Source organism: Typha latifolia, chromosome 1 (genome assembly GCF_019914945.1).
Source record: "Typha latifolia isolate L0001 chromosome 1, TyphaL0001v2, whole genome shotgun sequence".
NCBI classification, from domain to species: domain Eukaryota; kingdom Viridiplantae; phylum Streptophyta; class Magnoliopsida; order Poales; family Typhaceae; genus Typha; species Typha latifolia.
The window spans coordinates 2,558,786-2,576,340 of NC_133086.1; the positions used below are offsets into that span (position 1 = coordinate 2,558,786).

Sequence of the window (17,555 nt, forward strand, 5' to 3'; positions counted from 1 at the left end):
CACCCAAAACCAAAACAAGGAGAAGAAACCCAAACCCACTTTGCCCTTACTACTGCTCTCTCTTTGGCTCCATTATTCGGTGATTTATTTTTCCATATAAGTCCAAGTTATATATATATATATATATATATATATATATATATATATATATAGCTAGTTATCTTTATATTATTTACTATTTAGTTAGTACACGATAATCGGATACCTACAAATGCTGATATTATTCTACACTTTCTCATCATGGAGCATTGGAACTTGTTCATCGACCATCGTTAAATTTAAAAAGGTTTGGAAAGTTTTCATTTGGCATCTCGCTATTCCAAACTGTTAAGTAAACACATTGGTTGTAACTAACCGAGATTAAAGTAGGTCGAAATTTTTGAAGCATTTTAGTTGCCCACAATTTCTAATTGCGAAGATAAAGAGACACGTATATAGAGTGAGTTAGTTGCACTACTTTTCACTACAATTCAACGCCGTAGCTATGTAGCCCGTCTATAATTAAGAAGGATAGACGTTGTAGATGGAAGGTAGTGAGCATTCTGGACTTTTGTGGTCCACCACTAGTATTGGTTTGGACCATTTGGATGTAGAGATGTCATAAGAGTCAAAGAGAAAAAGAAGAGAAGCCCAAGATTGAAACCAAACAAAATTAGTCTTCAAGTCAATGAGAAGAAGACAGTGGCACTATATGGCAATCCAAAAATCCAAAATCATTTGATATATATGCATGACTTTTTTGCCAACTTCCAAAAGGATCTCTATTTCGTCAGTCAAAAATGGATGGTATAATTGGCTCTCTTCCGTCTCCATTAAGATGGGGAAATATATAACTGCATTTAATGCCTAAATGAAATGCTCGATTATAGAATTAACGCTAAAGATATGCATGTCAGCATACAAAATGAGAAAGATACCATGAAGACATTGCTGTCCTTTTGGTTGCGTCTAACTTTGTTGTTATCCATAGGTAGCTTTGGGAAACGAGATCATTTTGTTATTGTGATTGATATCTTGATCCTCTCAAATATTAACTACAACCATACTTAAACATCTTGTAAGATGTGATCCCAAATGACCACGTTCGTTTGCATAAAATTCCACTATGGAAACATTTGTTATAATGTAAGCCAATAAAATATTTCCAAAGACGACAGAGTGGATAAGACTACATAAAATTATACTTTTCTCGATTAGTAGATAGAGTTCCTCACTAGCATATATATTCTTTTATCCATGCATCAAACATTTGCTAAGTAGGTCTCTCTCTTGCTTCATGACCTTTAAACTTCCCCATCTCAAACCCATCCAGGTTTGCTGCCGTTCTCTTGGTAGTAGGAGTCCACCCAGTGCTGAAGACCTCCTCCATGTCCTCCAAAGGCCGCCCTCTCGTCTCAGGGCAACAGAAGAAGAAGAAAATCCATGCCAAGATTGCAATCCCTGCAAACATAAAGAAAGCCCCACCAATTGTAATGGCCTTGTAGAGTGATATAAAGGTCATTGAGATAGTTCCATTCATCAGCCTATTCACGGCCACCCCCATACTAGCTCCTTGGGCCCTCAACCTCAAAGGAAAGATCTCAGAACTGTACACCCAGGTGATTGGCCCAAGCCCCATCGAGAAGAATGCCACAAATAAGAACACGGTTGAGATGGACAGTGCGATAGCCCACACCAATCTCTCACTACTATGCTCAACCACAGTGAGCCCAAACCCTAACCCAGTGAGTGAAACTATCATCCCACCTAAACTAGTCAGTAGTAGAGGCCTCCTGCCAACCTTGTCTATTAGAAAAGTAGCTACCAATATGAAGCACGTCTTTGTAACACCTACACCCATGGTTGCAAGCAAGAGCTTGTTCCTCGTCGTGATACCTGCCTTCTTAAAAATCCTAGGGCTGTATAAGACGACGGCTTCAATGCCGGTCGCATGCTCGAAGAAGTGAATTCCGATGGCGGCGATTAGTATGCGCCTCACCGGCGGCGTAGGACGTAGTAATAGCTCCTTCCATACACCCTCTCCGTGAGAGGACTTCGTGAGTATGACGACGTCTTCGTTGTGATCATCGGCGATGCCCGCCGCCTTCTTGATCTCTTTTAAGCGTAGTTCGGCTTCGTTGGGAGTGTTGGAGACTAGGAGTAGGACTCGTTTCGCTTCCTTGATCCGGCCTTGCATGGTCAGCCACCTCGGCGACTCCGGCATCGCGAAGATGCCGATCGCCAACGCGAGGGAGGGGATCGCGCCGATGCCGAGCATCGTGCGCCACCCGTAGACTAATGGCAGCTTCGCGAAGAAGTAATTGGAGATGTAACCGAGCAAGATTCCGATGCTGATGCAGATCTCCGGGAGGGAGGTGAGGAAGCCTCGGGAGGACGGGGAGGAGATCTCGGTGGAGTAGACGGGGGCGATCATCAGGGCGTATCCGACGCCGACCCCAGCGACGCACCGTCCGGAGATAAGGACGGCGTAGGAAGGCGCGACGCCCATGAGGACGGAGCCGACGAAGAAGATGATGGAGGCGAGGACGATGGTGTAGCGCCGGCCGATCCAGTCGGAGATCCGGCCGGCGGTCAACGATCCAACGAGCGCGCATATGTTGAGGATGCCTGCGAGGACCTCGACTTGGCCGTCGCTTACCTTGAGATCCTCTTTGATGAAGAGCATTGCGCCGCTCATCACCCCCGTGTCTGTAAATATCTCGGACATGCAAATATATATAAATACTCAATCTTGCAAATAATAAATCCACGCAAACAGTATAACAAGAAGAAGTTTATCTTTTAAGTTTATGGGAAGAGCTAGCTTACCGTATCCCATCAAGATGGAGATGATAGAAGCTATGATAGCACATGCACAAGCATACTTGTTCCTCGTCTCCTTCCCACTAATGATTACTGAATCATTTCCTTCTTCCATCTTACTCGCAGAGCCCTTCGCATTCTCCTCTTCCATCTATTCTATGATCACAATTAACAAAGAGCGCAAGATATTCGATAAGGATGGGGATTAATACGAGAGACAGCTAATACGAGTAATCTATGCGTATATATATATAGAAAGGAAGTAATGAGTGTTGTAAGTATAGTGCGGTGCGGTTACCGTCGGCTGTGGTCACGGCCTGTTCCTTGCTCAAGAATCGAAATTTTTTGGATGCCACTTATTACTACTTGATCTGTTACCAACCGCATCTATTAATAATCCAACTGTGATTTTTATTCTTGTGCTTATCCACTATATCCGACTTCCAGGTCCTCGATCCGTTCAAAGTCAACTACTTGCTGGTACGAGAGAGAGAGAGAGAGAGAGAGAGAGAGAGAGAGAGAGAGAGAGAGATGACGTGGCCAACATTACCAAGGATATCGAATTAACATTATTAGTCTGCCCGTAAGACCGTTCGGAGTTGACGATCTATTAAAACTCGATCGTGAAAATTGTGGCGGCAACTTGTAATTTTTGACGCATATTGTGATAAGGACTGAATCCAATTACTATTCCTTTGGAATCTAGCCTTCTCTCCGCAGACCCCACACGACATGCATGACGAATCTATATATCGTCTTGTCGCCTTCTAACGTTAGACGTGAGCTTTGATCTATCTTCATGACATGTATCCATTTGGATTCTGCATACGTTGTCTTTAATTGCTCGAATTCGTTGCAGTCAAATTGCAAAGGATTACCGTGAGAGATTGGCTATCTTGTTCTGCGAAAGCTTAATCTGAAAGGGAACAATAGACACATATGAAATCTCAAACAGTGTTGGGCAACAGTGATGCAAGTCAGTTTCAAGTTTGAACCATAGCAGGATAAAGATAATAGATAGATAAGTCCCAATGTTTGGCACTGGCACACAAGGGTGTTATCAGAATATTGGTTTATTTGTACGTTTGACTTGATGCATGCACGCGTGCCAGCCGAAGCAATTGCCACTACGAAAGTAGTCCTTTTAATTTCTTCGCGTGGAGTTTTGAGTGGTCTCTTTCCGAGTGACTAAAGAGAAGATTTGCGAAAAAGATATCAGCACTTTACGTGAGATATTACCCGTTTAAAAGGTAATTATTTATTTTTAAAATATATTATATTATCTGTTATTTTTTAATAATTATATTATCTTAATAATTTATTAACTAAAAGATATATATATATATATATATATATATATTCTTAACTGAGAATAATATATATATCTGAATAAAGGTATTGATGTTTTTTTATAATTAACATTATGAAAGTTTAATTAAATTGTATCTTTTTCATTTTTTATTATTATTTATCTATCATTAGTTGAAGATTATTTTAAACTAAAATTGAATAACAGATATATAGAGATAGATAATCATATTTAAATTAAAGTCTATCTCTAAATAATCAAATTTATATTGTTTAATATCAAATTATATTTCCTATAATTAAGGTATAATAATATCTATCACAATCATGAATCATATAGAAAGAGAATCTTAATAATAATAATAAAAACGTGTAACTCGAAGTTAGGCACACGTAATCTAATATTCTTAACTAATATGCCAATTTTTTTGGTAATTTAGTTTTGAAACCGGTGCTGAGAATTGGATACTATAATCGTTAGATTAGGTTACGTTGGAGGAGGAGGAGGAAAGGGTGGCAGGTGGAGGTAAGCTGGAGATTGGGTCCACCCAAGCCCATACGGAAACCAGATTAATCGGGTTAAATCGGGCCATCCCAAAATTGCAAAGGCAAGATAGGCCAGATCTTTGCCCCAACCGGCCTGGCCCAAAAGTCCGGCCCATTACTCTCCCATGGTTATTTAGTTGCAAATCAGAAGTTTGGTGTATTACGAACTACTATATATAAATTTTTCTCTATAAAAGATAATGTTTGTTAAGTGTAGCTCGTTATGCTCAGCCTATTAGTAATATTGCTCGACTCGAGCCCGACATCTCATTGGGGGCTTAGACTAGAAATTTGGGTCAGTTGAGATAAGCCAATAAATGGGCTTTAAAACAACTTAGGCACATTAGACCCAATAATTAATTACAGGAAGTAATTATAGTTCTAAATTCACAGTTGAGCTCTATTCCGGGTACCAGACGGTGCATTGGATTCCGCTCTTGTAGTCAAAAGTTCCTCCTGAACCCGAAAATTGGGACGCCTTTGAGGTCATCCAGGATGAGAACACATCACTTTTATTAACCCAAAAACCAAAAGCGATAAAGAATGAAAAAAAAGAAAAGAAAAGATAAGAACACATCACGTAGGTAAATAAACGTCAGAAACATACGTCCTCTTCATTACGACGGGACTGTACAGCCTCGAAGATAAAAATCTTATCAAAATCCTTCTTAAAAGGAGAGCAGCTTGCCAACACCACCGCTGCTAACACTCGCATAACTCTATCTATGCGCACTATAACATAGTAAAGAATTCCCGTTCCAGATTGGCCTTCGAGTTATTGGTCCGCATAGATAAGAGTTTACGTAACGAGTGACTCCACGGTGCATGCCCAGTCTCTATCGCAGCCGTCCACTCAAGACGTGATCGAACGGCTCAGTGGGCCCACGAAGGGAAATCTTCCAGTCCGTCCGATCATGAATGGATGTCCACGATTGTATCACGTCCCCCGATATGGCACGACGTGATTTTAAAAAAAATATATAATTAGGTAAAAGAGAGAAGGAGTCGCTACGCGTCCGGATTACGTGGGGTGGGGTGGGGTGATATCCCCAATTTGTCGTGTAATCTGTGGATATACCGACACGTGGAGGTATGACATGGGCTTATATCGCTGTATCCAGTCAGGCAAGAACACCTCTGGCCATTCGGTGGCCGTTGTTGGCATGTAGGAAAATCTCTCCTCCATTCGGTGTGCTCCACATCAACATCAACACGAAGAAATAGCGAAATAGCCGTCGTCTCTGTTCCTAATAAGAAGATAACAGTATTGTTTGATATTAAATGCTAATAGATAGAGAAGAATGGATGAACGACTTAACTGTGGCGCACTTGTGGGCCCCCGGGTTTCTTGCAGTGGGAACTCGTCAAAGGTACGGTGTCAGGGCCTCGAAACTGGCACACGCACAGTTGCATGTGGTGGGAACCTGGGAACGGTTCACGCGAGTAATACGTGAGGCCACTCCTAACTCCAGTAGTAGTGAAACGGAATAAGAATCTGGTGACTTCTATATTATAAAACGGAATTTTTGTGAGTACGTATTTCTACTGGTTGATGCTAAGGATTTTCGAATTTAACGTACGTTATAATATATGTATGGAAGATTGAGGAGGAGGAGGAGGAGGAGGAGGAGGTCGGTTTTAGATTATCGTAGATCACGAGTCGACCTCGTCAAACTAGTCCCCGTCACTTCCCCCTTATAACTCGCCCCGACCCCAGCCGGCTTCCAGACTTCCAGTGAACGTTTGTTTAACTTTTTATAATTAAGCCCTTCCAAAACTTTCCAAATCCCAACGCAGCCCACACCCTCGCGTACTATTATTTGTTCTCCCACGCCTCCCTCTCTGCCTTTGTCTCCCACTCGATGGCCAAGAGCTTCCGTCTCCGCATCTCCCGCGCCTTCCCCTCCTTCCACTTTTGCCGCCCTAAATCCGACGATGTCATGGCCATCACTACCCCGATCTTGTACCGGCTAGCGCCGATCAGCCTACAACAACACCCCGTGGGCTGCCGCACGGCGCGGCGGCGAAGCCTCCGCCGGGATTCCTCCGCCCCCGGCGCAGACGCGGACGCGGAGGCCGACGACCTCCCGCTCGCGAGGGGCACCCCGGCGTACCTATGGCGCAAGGAGGAGAAGTGGCACGTCATCACCTGCGGCGGCGGTGGCGGAGACTCTCCGCCCCGCCGCCGCAAGATAGATTCCAACGCGGCGGCCCGCCGCCGCATGCGTCGGAGATCTGCGCGGCGGTCGCGAGCGCGCGCGAGCACGTCGTCCGACAGCGGATGGTTCAGCAGCGACGACGAGGAGGAGGGGGAGGAGGAGAGGAAGGCGGCGTCGACGGGTTCTACGAGGAGCTTTCCACGGGGTCGTCAGATAATGTGCGCATGGGGAGGAGCGGAATAGGAGCCACGGAGGAGGAGGAGGAGGAGGAGGATATGGAGGCGGAGGAGGACAAGGTTGGTGGGAGCTTCGCGGTGGTGAAGAGGTCGGAGGACCCACGTGGGGATTTCCGTCGGTCGATGGCGGAGATGGTGGTGGAGAAGGAGATCTACGACTCGGCGGGGTTGGAGCGGCTTCTGCAGTGTTTCTTGTCGCTTAACGCGAGGCACCACCACAAGGCTATCGTCGATGCGTTTGGGGATATCTGGGATGCCATCTTCCCCACCTCCGCTACCCCTCCTGCTCTTCTTCCCAAATATTTACTAAAGTAGTAAATAAAAAAATTATAGATATCATATAATAATAATAATATTTGTTGTGCATGGCTTTTGCTTGGAATTATCGTTGCCGTGTTCTGCTCTGCTGTGGTTTTATTAGTGTGGTATGTAAATAAATAGTGAGGAGTATAAATTCCTTTATTTTTTTTTCCTCGCACTTTTTTTCTAGTAATAACGAGTAGACCAATTTAACCTTTTCGTATAATAAAATAGAGGAAAATTTTAGTATCCTACTCTCTCTTTTTTTTTTTTCAAATTTCTTTTCTCATCCTCCATGATTCCTCCTTTTAAGTTTTTTCACGCCAGATAATATCTTTAGATGCTGTGTCTAGTAGTATCTAGTAGTATCTAGCTATAATGCTGTGATGGACAACATATATTATTATCTATTATTTATTCTACATATTGTATTAGTGGAATTGGTTGTTTCTTATCGACTTAACTGTTCGTTGGTTAACTCGTGACTTATCTTAGTATAAGAGCACACGAGTCTCCAATCCAGAAATAAGGGGAATGCTAAAATATAAAAATCATAGGCCACTTATTATTTTTTAGGTTAATTAGTTATCTAATATGTCCGAAATTATAATAATAATATAAATTACGACGACCCAAAATTTATATAAAAAAAAAAAATTAAGAGACAATTTTCTGTATAATAAAAGATTTAGTTCTACCCTTTACGTTGTAGGACAGTAGGAGTGGATTAAATCAAATTAATTTGTTTATATAGTATGTATCTCTTTAAATAAGTAGAAGAATTTTTGTTCATCTCTAAAAGAGCAGAAGATTCAGATAAAAGATAAACCCTTGAAAGGGAGAAAAGGAAAAGAGAAGACAAAATACTGCAGCATATCGTACCGACAAATAGTACGCTAAAATGGCTACGTGCATAGAAAATTAAGAATGTATTATTTAAATATTTTTGTTACGAAGTTACAGGTATCAAGGTTAGATTGATTTTATGAAAGACCCATTTTATCATACTAGGAAATTTTAAGAAAATAAAATTATGATTTCTTTTATATTTTTTAACATAGTAAAAATAATATACTTGAATAGAATTTCAGGTGTTTGAAATTATTTAATATTTTATTTTATTTATAGAAAGTAAGATATAAGACGAAATTTTTATTTATAATATTTTGTTTATAAAAATAGACCTCCTTTTAATTATATTTTTATAAAAGATTTAGTTCAAATTTTTTATAATTTTATAAAGAGTAAATATGATTAGATATAAAAAAAATATAAAAAGATGTGCATTTACTGAACCAGTTAAGAGGTCCTCGATCCGGTTAAAAAATATCTCTAAAGTCTAAACTCAAAGCAAATAAGCTCGATTATCGTTTGTTCATATTTTATATAGATAACTTATATATATATATATATATATATATATATAATCTTAGAAAATATACAGCACTCTAATGCCATTTATCATGAATAATTTATAAATGAATTATGGGAATAGAGATGTCTAAAGTCACAATCTGGATTTACTTACTTTTACTTCCGCTAATATTCTGCAAAAATATTTGTATACAATCTGTCATCAATTACCGTATTCTTTGTACAATATTATTCTTCGAAAATTTAAATATATTAATTTTATTTAATTATGAAATAGACATTACTTTAGAAACACTTGTGTGCTAGATTGAATAATTCTGTGTGGTGCCTAAATTTACTTTGCAATTAATAGACATATTCTGGATCATCGTGGTGAGTTGGTGATCCGTTTAGATGAATCTAGTGAGGTAAGGGAAAGTTGTATATTGGATCAAAAAAAATCTCGGTAATGACTTTAATTTCTCTGGAGAAAAGATATTGTGCAGTTATCACCGTAATGAAACTTTTTGGTTACCATAACCATATCAGCTACGATTAAAAAATTTAAATGACTTCTTGATAACAATTTCTAATTTATATGGATCTAGGTGCACAAACCCAAAAGAAAAAATATAGCATTTGGTAGAGGCTTGAAAGGTTCCGCGTAGCAATGTTTAAGCTTTTTATCAGTTAGTTACTTGTATTGTTAATACTCGTGTTTTATTATTAATGTTAATGTTACGGGCATGCTCATTTTATATTAAATATTATCCGTGTATTATAAATTATTAAATTTTAGATTTTAAAATCATGCTTTATGTATTCCAATTTTCACTTGCTATTATATCTATAGAGAGCACAACATTATACACTATAAATAATTTATAATATTATATATATGTATCACATATTGATTTCCATCGCAGCGTCACTTAACCTATTACAATAGAGTGAGTTATTTAAGAAATCAGGAAGCATATTAGAGAGGACCTATGAAACCTATGTATATTTAGGCTCCACTTGCCATCTAATTCTCGTTTAGGCTTTAAAATTTTATCCTAAAAATAATAAATTATAATAATATGTTACACAATTCATTATAGTGGTGAGAATGCTGAAGTTCTTCCTTATAGATTGAGTCAACGCTCCACCAGAATAGCCAAGTTTATGCAGAAAACTGGAGATTATAATCATTTGAAGATTTACTCCTCTATTCTTTATACAAATATTAAAAAAAAAGAGAGAGAACTCAATAATAATAATAATAATAATAATAATCTAATTTTCTTACTTAAAATATTTTTAAAATAATTTACTGTTAATCTTTTTTTCTCTCTAATAGTAAAATAAGTGGTATCTTTAAGTAAGAGTGTGGATGATAATAAAAATAAAGCTGGGTTAAAAAGATTCCTAAAAATAATTCATCAAGTGGCTTAATGATCCCATCTAAAACTGTGCTGCTATTATTATAGCTACGAGTGTCAATTATTATGTTGTAAGTTGGTGAGCTATCCACCAAAACTGGAATAGCGTAAAAGCATCAGGGTTGCTCAACAATAAGAGTTAGTGACCCACAAATTCACGGTGGACTTTAAAGAAAAAGTCGATGTAGTCAAAATACTTCAAGAAGAAGGGGGGCAAACATCTCGATATTCCCATGCAGTAATCATTCAAGACCTCTTTCTAAACAATTCACAAGACTTATCTTTAACGATCTGACGAAATTTGATTGATAGTCTGATACGATCAATAGAAGGCCAAAATTTATAAGAAATTTTTTAGCTGTGATCCTAGTTTTAGATCAGTAATGGTACATATCAGTATCGGCTAATACTTGTAATCGTGAATTATGTTGGTTTAGATTCTCACCAATATGACTTAAAGTTAAGTGGAGGGCTTGAAAAGATAACAGGATTTATATGACCCAAATATATGTGAGAGTAGGTAGAGAAAAGAATATTACTCTCTTCTCTTTTCTATTAGTAGAGAAGAAAAAGATTTAAGGGTTTGCTCTCTAGATCCTCTTGTTAGTATAGGGTCTCTAAGCTTAGTTGGAGATGGTAATTAGAATACTTTGGAAGCGAATTTGCTCATTATATAGTAGAGAGATAGTAAGTAGTCTTTTGCAGAGTGCCAACACCTATCATTCTCCAGCGTGTTTGAATTAGATCAGTAATCTTTTGGAGTTCAGCACACATAGAAAGATATTGGAGAAATGAAATACTCATCATTATTTAGCAGAAACGATTGCAATCTTTTGACATTATATTTAGTTAACCACCTCTTTGTGGTTCTTCTACAGTTCTGATGTATTCACTGCTCTGCTACGATCTGCCCAAAAAGTTTTTTATTTTTTATTTCAAGAAAAGACTGGAGATAGATATTTTCAACTTGATACACAATATGAGAGGAGAAATAAGATGAGGGCCCTTTATACGAATTGCATACTTGGTTATATATAAATATCCTAACAAAGAAAATCTATACTCGAAAACGGGGGGGTTGTCAATCAAACTCTAGCAGAGGTAAGGCTGATGCAACGAGTAGGTGAATCCTCACTTATTTAATGAGGTTTACAACACTGACAAGACCTCCAGAAACAAGTGTTCTGCAGAACTTGAAATAAGGTCAGTTGATTGAATCGTATACATCATCATCCTTTCAATATTATTTATCTTCTGGTAATTAACACTATAAATTCACTAATACGCAAGCTGTTTAGAAAAGCATTATATTTGTTTCAAATTGAAAAGGAGAAAATAAAGTACCATGAGAACATTGCATGCCAGCACAATGAAAGCCTTAGGGAAAAGAAGCTTTTGGCTACATTGCATGCCATCTATAATAACTATCTAGGTCTAGCTTTCATTTCAGAAGAGCATCTTCTTGTATTCCATTGTCCTTGTCTTGTTGAGGGTGACAAAAGGGACCAGGCTAGTTGGTATTTGACTCTCATTTTCTGAGTAGAAGTCCAGCCCACCTGAAGATAGAGTAAGATCTCCTCTCTTATTCCTTTTTGCTGTCAGATTTATTTGTTATGTAAATAATTTAATTCTGCATAGACGGTTCCTTTGATTACTATTCGTCCATTTTATTTCATGAATTTTGTGTACTAACAGCCGTATAATTCTGAATCTTGACATCAGTTTGACATGTGCTGTAAAAATCTATTCAATATGTCGGTAGAGTCACAACTTTGATTAATTCTTTATGCACAACATGATATGCAATAAGAAAAAAAGGATTTGGACTTTGGAGGATGCAAACTAAACTTGAGTACGTAATATTACAAGATTCTGCCAGCAAGAATAATGTCTATGAATCACTAGAAGTTGAGACAATTTCACAAACCCAAACCAGTTAAGATGCTCGGTGAAAATCAAACTTGATATTATTATGCAGCTTGTAATTGAACTAATTTTTATTAATGATCATCTGCCTTTCAAACTTAGATAGAGCTATCACTTGACACATGCAATGAAACCCCTATGTGGGTACATTAGCTAAAGATAGAAGTAAAATGGCACATTAGCAACTTTTGCCTGACTGATGTGAAATGTTGAAAGCTTTACTATCTAGCTTCCAGCAGAGAAGAAATTGAATCATATCTAGAATTCTAAAGGAGTCTTGGCATTCCATTGACAGGCAATATCCTCTGCGATCTTCTGGCCATCAGTGGAAGCTCCCATCAATCCTCGTCTGGTGAAACCGGCTGCATAGAGCCCATTCTTTCCTTTCCAACTATTTGGAAATTGGTTCTTTTGGGATCCATCGATATCTCTGAAGAAACTCCCATCCTTAAAAATGTACAATAGCGTGGTTAGAGACATTGGTATACATGTAGATATTAGCACATATCAACACACACGCATACATAGAGAGGTGTACAAAAGTGTGAACAGGACAACTTAGAAGCTGAACTAACGAAAGGAACTCTGATCATAGAATCTTTTTTTTTTCTTCTTTTCTCTCTTCTTCTTATTAGTTGCATTAATTGGGAGAGCGCCAATTCGTGCATTGCATGTGATAAATAATTTTGCATGACCCATCTCCTATTAAGAATGAGAAGTTGTACAGAATAATCCAGTGTGAAAGAACAATTAGATCTGACAACATTGGACAAAAGAGTTGCTGTCATGGTTGAAAGATATGCTTTCCTTTATATCGTTGTCAGTGCCCATGCTTGCATATTAATAATTGCACAAGCCTTTTGCAGTGCACAAGCTTCTAAAACTGTCTTCAAATTGCTGAGGTAACAGTATTTAAATAGGACCCTCTTGCTCATGATAACCTGCAAGTCCATATTAATCACTCACATCCACCACGAAATTTTCCATTACTGCACGTAGTCACCTCCCATCTAGTTGACTTGACGTGGGTCTTGCGTCAAAGGGAGGTAAACTTTTAACATGTTTAATTATTCATCTCTAATTTGATTGTAATTTTGTGATCGATGTCCCTGAGACTATACCTGTGGAAGCCTTAATACAGTGACATGCATATCATTTTTTTCCATATCAAAGTGATCTAGCTCATGAAAGATAGAGGATTATCTTGGTATCATACATCTCTCCAGTTACCTCTATTCCTGTTCTTCTTCTTGGTTTTTTCCCCTGATAAAAACGTTTAATACAATGATTGATTCTATGTACTAAACCACAGTTATGCATACCTTGAGCCATGAAAGAACATTGCTTCTATAGCCTGTTGCTAGGATGACAGAATTGAATTCTTCCTGCCTACCGTCCACAAACTCCACGCCTTTATCGGTGAACCTGTTTATGGCAGGGACCACCTGAAAGAATTTCGGTCTAAATTCAGGTAAAGCCAACATCAGAAGACTATTTTGATACTGATAGGTTCATTAGTCAAAAAATAATCATGTTCTGCCATTATGAATCCTCATTATGAAACTCCTAATAATCAAACTCTATGCGTCACTTGATTTAATTGTTTCCTCGAAGAGTATGATAAATGATTGCGCATGATTGCACACGATAGGCTTTCATTCTATATCATTCGAGATTATGGAATCTTAGGATGTGGAAACTTAAGAGAATGTGAGATATCTGACCTGTGCCTTTAGTTCCATGCAATCAGGATAACAGTGAATTTAGAGAAAAATAAAAGAAATATTTTTATAACCTTTATTTCGCCGCTTTTGATCTTTTCAACTGTTCCAATTTCTAGGACTGGGGTCTTCCCAGTGGTGCTCTTAAGCTGAAGAGGTCCAATCTTTGGTCGTTTGAGCCCATATTTTTCGGTATCTCCTAGTATTAACCTTGCGCATAAGAGTAGGAAGCCGTCGACCAACTTCATTGGGAACCATCTGAGTAGCCACATTGCAATGCCAAAGGTTGAGATCCCCAGTATCTCTCTTGGCAAGATGTGCAACTGCCAGGCCCATGAAAAGCCAATCATGGTTTAGAAATTTAGAACAAGAGCAATAATTAAGTAGAGCTTCTGAATAGTCTGCTAGATTTGGATGGTAACATGTTATTCTGGTAGAATTAGCTTGTTTATTGCATGAATGGAGCAGCTTGGTATCATTCATTAGTACTTGACATTTAATCTAAGAGGTAGAGTAGATAAAGAAACCAAAGTACAATATGTATAGAAACAAGACAAAATTAAGTGGTTGTATAAGAAAATAACAACACATTTAAGATATGAATGATAGAAAGTAAAAAAAAAAGAAAAAAAAGTTAAAGACTTGGTGTTATTTCTGAATTTAACAGCACTAGAATTTGAAAGGAACTAGCGGTATAACTAATTATTCCCTCCCTGTATAGATGTAGCCAAGAGGGAAATAATTTGGACAAACTTATCGAAGAATGATTATTTCATAGCCATATTTTGATTTAGCGCAAGGAACGTTAGCATACAGAAGGAAGACATTCGGGTGGAATCTTAGAAGAAAATTACAGCAGGAAGAGAATAATATGAAGAGGCAGACATCAAAGAAAGGACATATTAACATCTTACCTTATCTCTAACAGCAATAGAGGTTTGAACATCATTGTTACAGAGGTCCAAGCTAATCTCCATCCCGGAATTCCCGCAGCCCACAACCAAAACCTTCTCCCCTTTAAAATCATCTCCTTTTTTATAACAGCTTGTATGCAAGACTTGTCCTCGAAACTCTGATATCCCGCTGATCTTTGGCTGAATGGCTTCTGCATTCTCTCCTGTCGCGACTACAAGCCATCGGCATATAAATTCCAAGTCATTAGCATGAACACGCCAGAATTCAATGCCAGGATCATACTCTGCATGGTGTACATGCATGCCAAACAAAGGCTCGATCGCAAAATATTCAGCATATGCTTCTAAGTAGCTTATGAACTGCTGCTTGGTGGGATATATTGGAAATTCCCTGGGGAAAGGCTTGAGAGGAAGTTCGCAATATTGCTTGGGAAGGTGAAGCTTTAGGCGCTCGTAAGTCCTGAGCTTCCATGATGAGACTATGCAGCTGTCTTTCTCAAGTATCAGGGAAGGGACTCCTTTCTGTTTCAGGCAAGCAGCAGTTGCTAAACCAGAAGGTCCTGCTCCTACAATTAAGGGCCCAGGAACCCATACCTGCTTTTTGTTTGATTTCATGAGTGATCCATATAAAAGCTTGAGTTTGCCACAATAGAAGATGAGAGTATTCTTTCCTGAAGAGAACTCACTGTAGCTTGAACTCTTCTTTGCACTACTGCTACAAGAAATCAAATCAGAGTATCAGCCATAGCAAATGAGCAGATATGCTATAGGAAAGCGATCAGTATCTATCCATCTGAGAACAAGTTCAACAACCAAGAGAACAGCAAGCAAAGTCTTGGATTCTTCCTTTTATTTTGATCAATCTGGAGTAAGTGAAGCAGATAGCATACAAGTTCATGGTTAAGCAATAAACTAATAATTAATACAAGAGTTAATAACTAATAACCAATATAAAAGTTAATATTGTGTCGCCAACTGAAGATCTGGTTTGTTTTCGAGGAAATATCTTATATAATCACTACTAACATTAGAAAGGCATTGCATATGGGAATGAGAACAGAAGCTTACTGATATTTGGAGCTCAGACTATGTTGGTGAACACTGATAAGACTTGAGATCAGACAAGAATCATGCTTGCCACTTTTAAACTACAAGGCTGTGGGGTGACTTGGTATGACAGCAAGGATATGACCATATAAATAGTAGAAGCTGAATGAGAGTTCAAATGCACTGGGATTCTTTTAATGTGTTGAAGGGGACATGTAGAAAAGAGAAGGCCAGGATACAGCCTCCTATTGATTGGAATTTTGCTCATTAATGTGTTGATTGGAATTTGGATAGAAACAAATATGAGGGGAGAAACAACAAAAGAGACGAGAAGATATAAGTTGTGGGTTCAGATTGCTGGTGCACCATTGGTGAAGTAAGAATTGCTGGACTATATTATTGTTGCAAAAGGAATTATTTTACTAAATAATTCTCCCTAAAGAATTTCAGAAATATTGCTGAATGGCGATTCTATTGAAAACTGCTCAAAATCCAATTGCCGCATGAGTTGAACATTTTAGTGTGTCCAGTGTTCACACGAAAATGCTACTATGTTGACCAATTTTTTATTTTCTTTTCTTTGCAAACGGTAGAGAAGCTGATTTATACCAACAGACTGTACAGGACCTATTGCCTAAATAAATTTAAAGGTAAGCTATTTTGTAGTTTTCATTTAATATAATTTATATAACTAAAGCTCTCTGCTTAGCTATATAGACTGAAAAATAATAATGCAAGGACAACAATCTAATAGCAGACTAGAGAAGGAACAAATGGCATATTAGAGTGGTTTGATGAGGAGGTTGGCAAGAGAATGCAGTCAATCATCAACAGGCACATCAACTTCACATTACTTCAATTTATGATGAATTAAATTTAGAATTACATGGGTTTCTATAGGAAGAAACAAGGTAAATGCAGGGATAGGAGGCTGCTATCAACAAACATTAGTATTCACAAAGAAACATCAAGATATACAAACCATGTGCACTCGCCCTTTTGGCGAATTATGGAGAGAGAGTCCAGATAAAATCTATGTTGCAAAAAGAAAGAAAACCTTGTTACTTTCTCCTAGATCAGAAGCCATATCTTGTTTCGTGATGCTTATGCTCATGAACAAGAAAATATTACGAGATATTTGGGACCTATATAGTATGATTGAAGCTCACCTTAAAGAGAGATCTTCCTTGCATTGGCAAAGGCTAAATGTGGTCTCATCTTTTCGGATATCGTTAGGTGTCTGTCACATTTGTTGGTTTGAAGATAATTGGAGGAGTCCTGACAATCTACTAAATGTTTGGCTTTCTGCAAAGGTTACTCCCATAATTTTGAGGCCTCATTCTTATGCAGATCCTTCATTTCGTCCATGGTTTAATTAGACAGTGATACAAAACCACATGTTGATAATGCTGGCATTGCTGTTCATTTCAGCATTATAAGTTGTATACCTGAGAGAGAAGTAGAAGATTAGAATAATTCTTCTACAGTTGGATAGACAATTTACAGGCTGTCTCTTCCTACTCTATTCTTTTCTATCACCAGTGTTAAGGTTAAATCAACCTGAGGTTAAAATAAAGTTAGTTTATCCATCTCAACTAACTAACAATTTCGATATCACTCTCTAGTCGTTATCCAATTTTGATTAAAATATTTAAGAATGGGTGAAAGTCCCTTATCTGCACTGCTGAAAGAAACTATCATTATTGCACTTAACAAAACTCTACTTGCGCACACGCACACAGGTGAAAGACACAATCATACTAAACGGCAAACAGAGACTAAACCAAAATTGATAACTTGAAAGAGGAGGCATGGAATA

General features: G+C 38.1%; 3 protein-coding genes across 3 annotated transcripts; 1 reads left to right on the forward strand and 2 right to left on the reverse strand.

Annotated features, from left to right (window-relative positions):
- Positions 1-1,087: 1,087 nt before the first annotated feature.
- Positions 1,088-3,021, reverse strand: LOC140780521 (probable polyol transporter 6). The gene is made up of 2 exons (XM_073126139.1): positions 2,809-3,021; positions 1,088-2,688 (listed from the first exon to the last, which is right to left on the reverse strand). The coding sequence occupies exons 1-2, from the start codon at positions 2,951-2,953 to the stop codon at positions 1,253-1,255; spliced, it is 1,581 nt and encodes a 526-aa protein (XP_072982240.1). The 5' UTR covers positions 2,954-3,021; the 3' UTR covers positions 1,088-1,252.
- Positions 3,022-5,243: 2,222 nt separating this feature from the next.
- LOC140780528 (uncharacterized) lies at positions 5,244-7,529 on the forward strand. The gene has a single exon (XM_073126149.1). The coding sequence runs from the start codon at positions 6,773-6,775 to the stop codon at positions 7,364-7,366; it is 594 nt and encodes a 197-aa protein (XP_072982250.1). The 5' UTR covers positions 5,244-6,772; the 3' UTR covers positions 7,367-7,529.
- Positions 7,530-12,312: 4,783 nt separating this feature from the next.
- Positions 12,313-15,304, reverse strand: LOC140797167 (probable indole-3-pyruvate monooxygenase YUCCA4). The gene is made up of 4 exons (XM_073150449.1): positions 14,690-15,304; positions 13,850-14,098; positions 13,377-13,499; positions 12,313-12,501 (listed from the first exon to the last, which is right to left on the reverse strand). The coding sequence occupies exons 1-4, from the start codon at positions 15,302-15,304 to the stop codon at positions 12,313-12,315; spliced, it is 1,176 nt and encodes a 391-aa protein (XP_073006550.1).
- Positions 15,305-17,555: the final 2,251 nt, after the last annotated feature.